A 10605-nucleotide genomic window follows, 5' to 3' on the forward strand; every position below is an offset into this window, starting at 1 on the left:
TTCCATATGAATTTTAGTATTCTTTGTTCTATTTCTGTAGAGATTTTCATTGGGATTCTGATTGGGATTGCGTTGAATTTACAGATTGCTTTAGGTAGTATGGACATTTTAACTATGTTTATTCTTCCAATCCATGTGCATGGAATGTCTTTCCATCTCTTCATGTCATCATCAATTTCTTTCAGGAAAGTCTTGTAGTTTTCATTGTATAGGTCTTTCATTTCCTTGGTTAAATTCACCCCAAGGTATTTTATTCTTTTTGTTGAGATTGTGAATGGGATTGTGTTCTTGAGTCCTTTTTTTGTTAGTTTGTTGTTAGAGTATAGAAATGGTAATGATTTCTATATGTTGATTTTATACCCTGCAACTTTGCTGTAGCTGTTGATTATTTCTACTAGTTTTCCAATGGATTCTTTGGGGTTTTCTATATATAAGATCATGTCATCTGCAAACAGGGAGAGTTTCACTTCTTCATTGCCTATTTGGGTTCCTTTTATTTCTTTTTCCTGCCAAATTGCTCTGGCCAAAACCTCCAGTACTATGTTGAATAAGAGTGGTGAGAGTGGACACACTTGTCTTGTTCCTTTTCTCAGAGGGATAGCTTTCAGCTTTTGCCCATTGAGTATGATGTTGGCTGTAGGTTTGTCATATATGGCCTTTATTATGTTGAGGTACTTTCCTTCTGTACCCATTTTATTGAGAGTTTTTACCATAAATGGATGTTGGATCTTGTTGAATGCTTTCTCTGCATCTATTGAGATGATCCATGTGGTTTTTGTTTCTCATTTTATTAATGTGGTGTATCACGTTGATTGACTTGCGGATGTTGAACCATTCTTGTTTCCCTGGGGTATAAATTCCACTCGATCATGGTGTATAATCTTTTAATGCATTGCTGTATTCGGTTTGCCAAAATTTTGTTGAGGAGTTTTGCATCTATGTTCATCAGTGATATTGGCCTGTAGTTTTCCTTCTTTGTGTTGTCCTTGTCTGGTTTTGGGATCAGGGTGATATTGGCTTCATAGGATGTGTTAGGGAGTGCTCCATCTTCCTCAATTTTCTGAAATAATTTGAGAAGGATAGGTATTAAATCTTCTTTGAATGTGTGGTAGAATTCTCCAGAGAAGCCAGACGGAACTTTTATTTGGACTTTTATTTTTGGGGAGACTTTTGATTACTGTTTCGATTTCTTTGCTTGTGATTGGTCTATTCAGCTTCTCGATTTCTTCCTGTTTCAGTTTTGGGAGGTTGTAAGAGTCTAAGAATTTATTCATTTCTTCTAGGTTGTCCAATTTGTTGGCATATAGTTTTTCATAGTATTCTCTTATGCTCTTTTGTATTTCTGTGGTATCCATTGTGATTTCTCCTCTCTCATTTCCAATTTTATTTATTTATTCTTCTCTCTTTTTTCTCAGTGAGTTTGGCTAAAGGTCTGTCAATTTTGTTTGCTTTTTCAAAGAACCAACTCTATGTTTCATTGATCCTTTGTATTGTCTTTTTTGTTTCAATTTCACTTATTTCTGCTCTAATTTTTATTATTACCCTCCTTCTTCTGGCTTTGGGGTTTGTTTGTTCTTCTTTTTCTAATTCTGTTAGTTGTCATTTGAAATTGCTTATCTGAGATTTTCTAGTTTATTGAGGTGATCCTGTATTGCAATGAATTTCCCTCCTAGGGCCAGTTTTGCTGCATCCAAAATGAGTTGGTATGGCTTGTTTTCATTTTCATTTGTCTCCAGATAATATTTGATTTCTTCTTTAATTTCTTCAATGATCCATTGTTTGTTCAGTGACATGTTGTTTAGTATCCACATTTTTTCCCCTTTCCTAGCTTTATTCTTGTAGTTGATTTCCAGTTTCATAGCATTACGGTCAGAAAAGATGCTTGATATTATTTCAACCCTCTTGAATTTGTTGAGGCTTGTTTTGTTTCCCAAGATATGGTCTAAGCTTGAGAATGTTCCATGCGCACTTGAGAAGAATATGTAACCTGTTGTTTTTGGATTGAGTGTCCTATATATATCTATTAAGTCCATCTGGTCTAGTTTTTCATTTCATTTTATAATTTCCTTGTTGACTTTCTGTCTGGATGTTCTATCCATTGGTGCTAGTGGGGTGTTGAGGTCCCCTACTATTATTGTATTGTTGTTGATATCTCCTTTTAGTTTTGTTAATAGTTGCTTTACATACTTTGGTGCTCCTGTGTTGGGTGCATATATATTTATAAGTGTTATGTCTTCTTGGTGGAGTGTCCCTTTTATCGTTATAAATTGCCCCCTTTGTCTCTCTTTATCTGTTTTGCTTTGAAGTCTACTTTGTCTGATATAAGTATAGTGACACCTGCTTTCTTATGTTCATTATTACCTTGGAATATCATCTTCCATCCCTTCACTCTGAGTCTGTGTTTGTCTTTGGGGCTGAGGAGTGTTTCCTGGAGGCAGCATATTGTTTGTTTTTTTTCTTTAATCCATCCTGCCACTCTGTGTCTTTTGATTGGAGAATTCAATCCATTTACATTTAGAGTGATTATTGAAATGTGGGCCTAATGCTACCATTTTATTGCTTGTTTTCTGGTTCTCTTGTATTTCCTTTGTTTCTCGTCCCATGAATTTTGGACTACCAATTCAGGTAGGTGGTTTTCTATATTAGCTTTCTTCTTATTTGTAATTTGTGTCTTTATTCTTGTTATTTGTTTGGTGGTTACCATATGGTTTGTATAAAACACCTCATAGATGAGATAATGCATTTTCTGATCACCTCTTATTTCCTTAGATTGAGCCATTCCATCCCTTGCCTCTTCCCCTTCTAGCTTGTTATTGTCCGATTTTTTTTCTTCCTTATTTTGTTGTGAGTTTGTGGTTAGAATGACAAGATTATACTTATTCTTGGTGTTTCCCTCCCTTTTATATTTACTGTTATACTTAGCCTTTGCTAACCTGTTCTGATGGAGAGCTGCAACTTTCTGATTTTGTCTTTCTACTTATCTCCTTTGCTCTGGTTTTGGAACCCCTTTCCTTTTTTTTGTTTTTTCAGGTATCAGGGTCTTCCTGAGCATTTCTTGTAGGGGAGGTCTTGTGGCCATGAACTTCCTTAACTTTCGTTTATCTGGGAAAGTTCCCATTTCTCCATCATGTTTGAAGGATATTTTCACTGGATAGAGTATTCTTGGCTGCAAGTTTTTCTCCTTCACAGTTTTGAATATATCATTCAACTCTCTTCTAGCCTGTAAGGTATCTGCTGAGAAATCTGCTGACAGCATTATGGGGGTTCCTTTGTAGGTTATTTTCTTCTGCCTTGCTGCCCTTAGTATTGTCTCTTTGTCATTGACTTTTGCAAGCTTCACTACTCTATGCCTTGGGGTTGGTTTTCCTTCATTGATAAAGTTTGGAGATCTATTAGCTTCTGTCACATGGAGTTCCATCTCTCTCCCCAGGTTTGGGAAGTTCTCAGTCATTATTTCTTTGAACAGGCTTTCTGCCCCCTTCTCCTTCTCTTCTCCCTCTGGGGTACCTATAATCCTTATGTTGCATTTCCTAATTGAGTCGGATATTTCTTGGAGAGTTTCTTCATTTCTTTTTAGTCTTAGTTCTCTCTCCTCCTCTATCTGCAGTGTTTCTATATTCCTATCATCCAAATTGCTAATTCTGCCTTCCATATTATAGACCCTACTGTTCAGAGAGTCGAGATTTTTCTTAATCTCCTCCATTGTGTTCTTCATCTCCAACATTTCTGGTTGGTTCTTCTTTACAGTATGAAGCTCTTTTGTGACATAGCTCCTGAACTCATTGAGTTGTCTATCTGTATTCTCTTTTAACTCATTGAGTTAATGATAGCTATTTTGAATTAATTGTCATTTAGGTTATAGATTTCAGTGTCTTCGGGATTGCTTTCTGGCTACTTGTTATTTTCCTTCTGTTCTGGAGATTTAACATGTTTTTTCATACTGCTTGATGGGGTGGATTGGTGCCTCAGCTTAGAGATAGAGTTTAGTTACTGCTTCCACTTGTTTCTCCTGGAAGGGGGGCACAGCAGCTGTGTAGTCTGTACCAACTGGGATCCTTGTCAGCTGTTGCTGACTGGACCTGGGCCCCTCCTTGTGATCACAGTGTCCCTGTGGGGTCTCTCATCAGCTGTGGGGGCAATCACAAGGGGACCTCGTGTTGCTGGTGCCTACTGTCACATACCACCTAGACACACTCCCTCCTTAGGGTCTGCAGCAGTATTATGGGCTTTCACAGTGGCCGGGAGCAGGTCACCAAGACTCGCAGCTCTGCCACCGTCAGGGCCCACAAGATCTCACTTGTCCACTATGGGCCACAGCAGAGCTATGGGTATGTACTGCAGTCTGTGGTTAGCTCACCCAGCTGTGCCATTTCAGCCCCAGGGCCTTCCAATCTTGTGACTGCTAGGCAGGGCCTCTCCACTAATGCTACACAGAGGCTTTCCCTGTGGCTGCTGTGGGACCGTGGATTTTCCCACTGGGCTTAGAAGCCATGGCAGGGGGCTTAGGTAGGGCTGTAGTCACCTGTTTCCACCATCGCACCACCGATGTGTATGCACGTCCACCCTTGGTGCTGTGGTGATGGTTTGAGCATGTCAGCTGATAGAAAGTCACTTGCAGGTACTAGGCTGTCCGGGGGGCAGAGAGTTTTCAACTATCTCCACCTCCTCCCAGGGAGAAGTCCGTCCACCTTCCGATGTATAGCAGTGTGGGTCTCTCAGGCTTCCTGAGATGCTGTGTAGATATCCTGTGCTGACCAATGAATGTCCAGTTAGTTGTAGTTCAAAGGGGGAGAGACAAAGAAAACTGCTCACTCTGCCATGTTGCTGATGTAACTCTCTTTTATTCTTTCTTGCGGTGTAGGTCTGATGGCAACAAATTCTCATACCTTTGTTTTTCTAAAAATATCTTTATTTTGGCTCCATTGTTGAATAATATATTCTCTGAAGATAAAATTCCAGAAATAGGTTGCCTTTTCCTTTCAACTATTTAGAAATGTCATCTCAGTGTCTTCTGACTTTTGTCATTTCTGATGAGAGCTCATTGTTATTTTTGTTGTTTCTGTTCAAGTAATGTACATTGGTCTCTCCCCTCTGTTTACTTTCAGCGTTTTCTCTTTACCTTTGTTTTTTTTTTTCTGAGAAAGATTAGCACTGAACGAACATCTGTGCCCATCCTCCTCCATGTTTTATATGTGGGACACCTGCCACAGCATGGCTTCATAAGTGGTGCATCAGTCTGTGCCTGGGATCCAAACCGGCAAAGCTGGGGCCACTGAGGCAGAGTGCAAGAACTAAACCACAGCAATGCCAGACGGGACCCTACCTTTCATTTTTACCAATTTGACTATTATGTGCTTAGACATGGTTTTCTTTGTCCTCCCCAAGGTTTACTGTGCTTCCTGTATCGGTGGATGAAGAATATAGGCTAGCAATAGGCCTATGATGAAAAAGAACCAGTGGCTGCACTTCTTTAACGGGGAAATGTATTTGTTGGACAAAAGCAGTGTTGTGTGGGATACCAAGACAGGAAATCAACCCTGTGAGTGCTGAAAGTCCACAAAGGGGGAACTGACAGAAGTATGATGGTGAGCAGGAAGGTAGAGCCAAGACATATTCTGAAAAGAAATTAGCAAGATCTCACTTTCATTTGGACCTCTCTCCCCCAGGAGCTGGCTTGGTGGTTCTCTTCCTGCCGTCCTGGGACCCAGTTCTTCTTCTGGGTCTGGAGGGAAGGAGGGGTGATGGGAGTGGGTTTGGGTGAGTAGAGGCATTTCCTTGAGGTCATTACAGAGATCTTTTATTTATTTATATTTTAAAATTTTCATTACAGAGATTTTTGGACAAGAGAAGCATTGTTTCCTTAAAGGCAGGGGTGGGTCAGGGGACATTTCCACAGGCAAGGGATATTTGAAGGAATCAGCATGATTAGGATGCTTACCCACCCCCATCCAAATGTGCCCCTGAGCAGACTTCAACTCACCAAGCAAGATGTTTTGAATCCTTGTCACAGATGGGTGCACAGCAGCCCAGAGGTTTTCTCTCCTTGGAGGTGTCTGAGCAGAAGCTCAGCTGTTATTCAGGGATGCCAGGAAGTCATCACAGGGCGGGGGTTAGACAACAATGTCAGGCATCTTTCTGGCCTGGCTGTCAGGGTGCCTGGGCTCAGTCCGGGCTCTGTTCTAACTCTGTGGTCCCTTCAGTCGGCCACTGCCCCCTCCTGGGACTGTGTCTCCCCCTCACCTCTCACAGGAGGAAGAAGACCTGCAGCAGGGTCCTCAATGTGTTTTAAACCACAAAATCATTTCCTCAAGGTAAATGTTGTCTCTAAACTAAATATGCATGTGGCTGGGCAACTTTTTAAAATATTATCTTTGTTTTGCTTTTGGCATTTTCCTTTTTGTCTTTTTCCATCAAGGAGCCAGGTTCTTAGTATGTCTTAGATGCAGGGATATTGTTTCAGCTCCAGATCAGAAGCTGCGTGTTCTCACTGCTCTTCCCTAGTAAAAGTGCCCGCAGTCATGAAGAGATTGTGTTGCTGCCTGCTTTGTGCACAACAAGGTGGGAAAGGCCGTGCCTGAGAGGGTTACATGATCTCAGAGTATGCACCCTTTGTGATGAGAGGCTTGTGCTGTGTGTACCTGGAGCAAGAGCTCAGAGCTAGAACTTATGCTTAGATCTCAGGTAGTACTACATATTAGTGACAAGCCCTCGGATGGATAGGAGTGTCTGGCAAGATTAACACAACACAGAAAGATCCTAATTCAGTTAACAAACCCATACTCTACGAGTGGGTTCCAAGCCAAAAACCTCCTAAAGTCAAAAAATCTGGGTGGTCTGGAAACTATGGATGCAGCAGTAACCACGGTGGCATAAAGAGAAGAGGCCTTTCTCCAGTTTTCCAGACTGTGCGAACCTCCCTGATTGTGGTTTGACTCTGTGCAGGCAGGAGGTACAGTAACCACAGGGATCATGTTTCCAGCCAGTCCAATTGTTTAGAGTCTGAATCTAATTGCCTGCAAGCAAATATGTAATACAGTTTTTCCTACCATCTTAATCTGTACAATGACACTCATACCTGCTACTTTTAAGGCAAATGAAGGTAAGGCTGCCGTCACTGCCTTTCTCCCTCCCTGCGGGCTGCCCTCTCCTCTAGGTGCAGACGATGCTGCAGTGGACAGAGTGTGGTGACTTCACCCCTAGAAAATAAATGATGTCATTTCCAAATCCCACCCCCTGCTGTTCTAGAGTCACACGTGCTCACGCTCACACGGACTGTGACCGGCAATAGGAACAGCACGCAAGTGCTTTGTTCCTGTGGATTTCCCACGAGATCTAGGCCATGTGGGCTCACATGAAGGAGGGAGAGACAGATGATTTGTGTGAAACTCACTCTGTCAGTGTCACTCGGGTTCAGATGACAGAGTCTGTATTAGGTCCACTGTGGATCCCCAGTGCAGGGCACTTAGGAGCTCAATCAGTGTGTGTTTGTTTATTGATGGAAAAATGGTGCTTTCCAGTCCTACTGCAGAGAGGGTAACTCAAAGTCAAAAGGCTGAGACAGCCCAAGGTTGCCAGTGAGGGGTCTTAACTTTGAGGCTGGCAGTGACTAAGAGGGACAGGCTGAAAGGTACTCAGGCTAATGAATGATCAGGCGGCCAGTGAACCTTGAGAACGTGGGACGTCACTGGGCTGGATGTGAGGGGTTGAGCTGACCTTGCCAGGTGAGAGATGGGGCAGGGGTTCTGGAGAGACAACCTGCCTGCCATGTCCTCCACGGACCCTGCCTATTGCCAGCACAAGCCTGGTCCCTGTGGCCCTCTAGGACAGGGCGTGAGCTGGACTGGCATCTCTGTGGAGAGGCCCTTCTGGAACCACACAGAGCTCTGGGTGTCTTACCCTGGAGGGCTATAAGGAAAGGGCCAGCTCAGATCAGGGTTTATGGAGGGGACAACGTTGGTGGACTCTCAGAACTCTCAGTGAAAAGAAGGGATGGAGAAGAAGGGGCAGCCAGGAAACTGGAGGCCAAGCTGGGCCCCAAGATCACAGGAGGGCATGGAGGAAACTCAGACTGGGTGAGATCGAGGAGCTTCTCCAGAGACCCACTCCCACTCCGCAGCATCTCCCTGGCTGTGGGAGAGAAATGTCCTGCTCAGGTAGCTTATCCCCTCCCCAGTGCAGGGGCTATGCCGTTGAACCGCAGCGCCAGGCTTGCCTGCTTGGTGTCCGGGACCCATGGTGTCATCCCCCTTCCTCTCTGCCATATAACACAGGGAAGGAGGTAAGAAGTTCACCCTGAGCCCCAGGAGCAGAGAGGTTCCTGTTTTCTCCCGATGGTGCTCAGCTGCAGCCCTGGCAGAAGGGCAGGCCCAGAGAAAGGTGAGGGTCAGAAGGAGCTGGGCAACAGCTTTGAATGAGGTTTGGGGGAGGTGGTGTTGGGAGGGGGAAGAGGAAGCAGCAGAAAACAGCAGATTTGTGCCATTGGCCTTCTAAGCACAGAGGTGCTGCCTGTGTATGAGGGTCAAGGAATAAACAAGAAACCAGGCCTTGTTGCTCAACTAAGAGACACTTATTTAGTTCTTGGTTCATTCTGGATCAGCTCCAGAGAAGATGGCCTGATTTGAACAGTTAGAGACATTTCATGGTTTTCTTTATCCAGGGCAGGAAACTGGAGACTTTGGTGAAGGCCCATGGAGGAGTCCTGTTATCTAGTCCATAGCAGGAAATGCCCCGGATCACCTTCTTACAGATGAGAGGGCCCCCAAAGTCCCCCTGTGGACAGAGAACAGGGAGGACTGAGCCCGTGTTCTGTAGGTCCTGTCCACCTGCATCCCAAGTGCCCTGTGAGAGAAGGCTCCTTGGAGTGGCCTCCATGTGGGAGATCAGAGGGCAGGGCAGGTCCTTGTGGGCCCCTCAGCTGCCCAGTCCTGACCCTGGACATTGTCACGGCTTTATTTCTCTCAGGGGGTGGCTCCCTCTCTTCCCCCAGGTCCCGGATCCTCTCCTATGAGGGCGCTGTGGGACTGTGCTTTGGTCTAACGTTTAAGGACAGGAAAGCAGGCAGGTGAGGATGACACTCAGCATGGAAGGTAAGCCATTTAACCAAGATGGGAGCCAGCTCTGAGGAGCCACCTGATTTGACTGCTGCACACCCAGGGAGCAGTTTTCTAACACCTGTGCCCAGCGTGAGGCAGAGTGTTGCAAATTCATCATCCGGATGGAGCACCATCTTTGGATGCATCTCAGGCCCCTGGTAGGCTCCCAGAAGGCCTGTGACTCCACACTCTGGCTGCTCCTCCCTTCTCTTCCCAGGAGAAAGATCAGAGTCTAGGGGGTAAAGAAGTCCCTGCTGCTTGGGTCTCCAGATCCCCAAACACCCCTCTCCCCAGAGCCCAGCTAGGAAGATGCCCAGTCTCACTGTAAAGGAAGACTTCTTTTCCTTTGGGTTCCCCACGCACAGCTGAGTGGTACTGTTGTGATAATTGTGTAAGTAGGATTCACGCTTCCTGTCCTGCTGCACAGTCAGCTCCACCTCCTGCAGTGTGTCTGAGAAGCTGCCCATTGGGGTGACTTTCCCCCATCCCGCCACACTGCACACCTGTCTGGGCCTCACCTGGGCCTTGGACCAGGGCAGGCGGAGGGGCCACACAGCTGCAGTCAGCTTGGTCTTTCTCTCCAGCTGATGGGAAGAGGCAACAAAGCCTAGCTCAGCCACTGGCCTCTTGGGCCTGGACACCGTGATGGGGATCAACAGACTTCCTTCTCCCCTGAGCCACTGGGACTAGTCTGGTGGCCAGGATGGGAAGGAGGGAAGGGACAGGTCCCATTGGGAGGGGAAATAATGTGGACCCAGGACAGCAAGAGCAGCGGGGAGGTTCCCTTACCATTAGTAACATGATGTTGTTGGAGAATTTCAAACGACAAAAGTCTGGGTCGTGGATGGCTTCTTTCACAGGGATGACGTCCTGGGTCCTCTCCTGCTTCTTAATGTTGTGGGCCCCCAGGGTAACATTGATTGAGCTTCACAGAAAGTACAGTGGGGATGAGGGGGCATGGAGTCACAGGAGATCCAGCCCTGGAGCCATGAAGGGTAGGTGACAGCCTGGGAAGGGCAGGGCTGCAGCTAGGGTAGATTGAGACAACAAAAGGGCCCAGTGCTGAGGGACACTGTGCCCTGTGCTTCTCAATGACACTGAGAGCAGAGATTCTGGAAGCTTTCTCTTGCCCTCAGGCAGTATTGTGAAAGGACTCTGAGTTTGCATTTTGACTGTAATACGTATTTTGCTCCTCCAGAGCTGCTTTATTTGGCCAGTGTGGTCTCTCTTCTCAACTGGGCCACTTGCTCTCATCTCTGACCCTCTGATGCCAAAGCTTACCTGTCCTGTTTCTCACTTTCCATCACCCAGTCATGCTCTCAGATGGCCCCTCTCAAGAGCTCTCATGGCCCTGAGTTACCAGGAGCCAGGAGAGCTACCCTGGGCTGTAGCCCCTGGGCAGAGGACAGGGGTCCCTGTAGGGGTCTCAGGAGGTGTCAGTTGTCTGCGGCCCCTCACCTTCCCCAGCAGCGACCTGCCATCAAAATAAAGTACTTTCTTATGAGGACACCTC

The 10605-nt window shown here is 45.6% G+C and overlaps 1 protein-coding gene across 1 annotated transcript; it reads right to left on the bottom strand.

Moving 5' to 3' along the window:
* Positions 1-8625: 8625 nt before the first annotated feature.
* Positions 8626-10396, bottom strand: LOC138919162 (granzyme B-like). The gene is made up of 4 exons (XM_070243485.1): positions 10374-10396; positions 9882-10017; positions 9416-9676; positions 8626-8769 (listed from the first exon to the last, which is right to left on the bottom strand). The coding sequence occupies exons 1-4, from the start codon at positions 10394-10396 to the stop codon at positions 8626-8628; spliced, it is 564 nt and encodes a 187-aa protein (XP_070099586.1).
* Positions 10397-10605: the final 209 nt, after the last annotated feature.

This window comes from Equus caballus, chromosome 1 (genome assembly GCF_041296265.1).
Source record: "Equus caballus isolate H_3958 breed thoroughbred chromosome 1, TB-T2T, whole genome shotgun sequence".
Taxonomy (NCBI): domain Eukaryota; kingdom Metazoa; phylum Chordata; class Mammalia; order Perissodactyla; family Equidae; genus Equus; species Equus caballus.

Excerpts from the sequence above, each read along its gene's own strand:
- LOC138919162 (XM_070243485.1), bottom strand. The coding sequence starts at position 10,396 with ATGGAAAGTGAGAAACAGGACAG. Across the intron at positions 9,677-9,881 it reads ACAACATCATGTTACTAATG|CTGGAGAGAAAGACCAAGCT; the intron begins GTAAGGGAACCT and ends TCTTCCCATCAG. Across the intron at positions 8,770-9,415 it reads AAAAGAAGTCTTCCTTTACA|GGGGACTTTGGGGGCCCTCT; the intron begins GTGAGACTGGGC and ends CTCTGTCCACAG.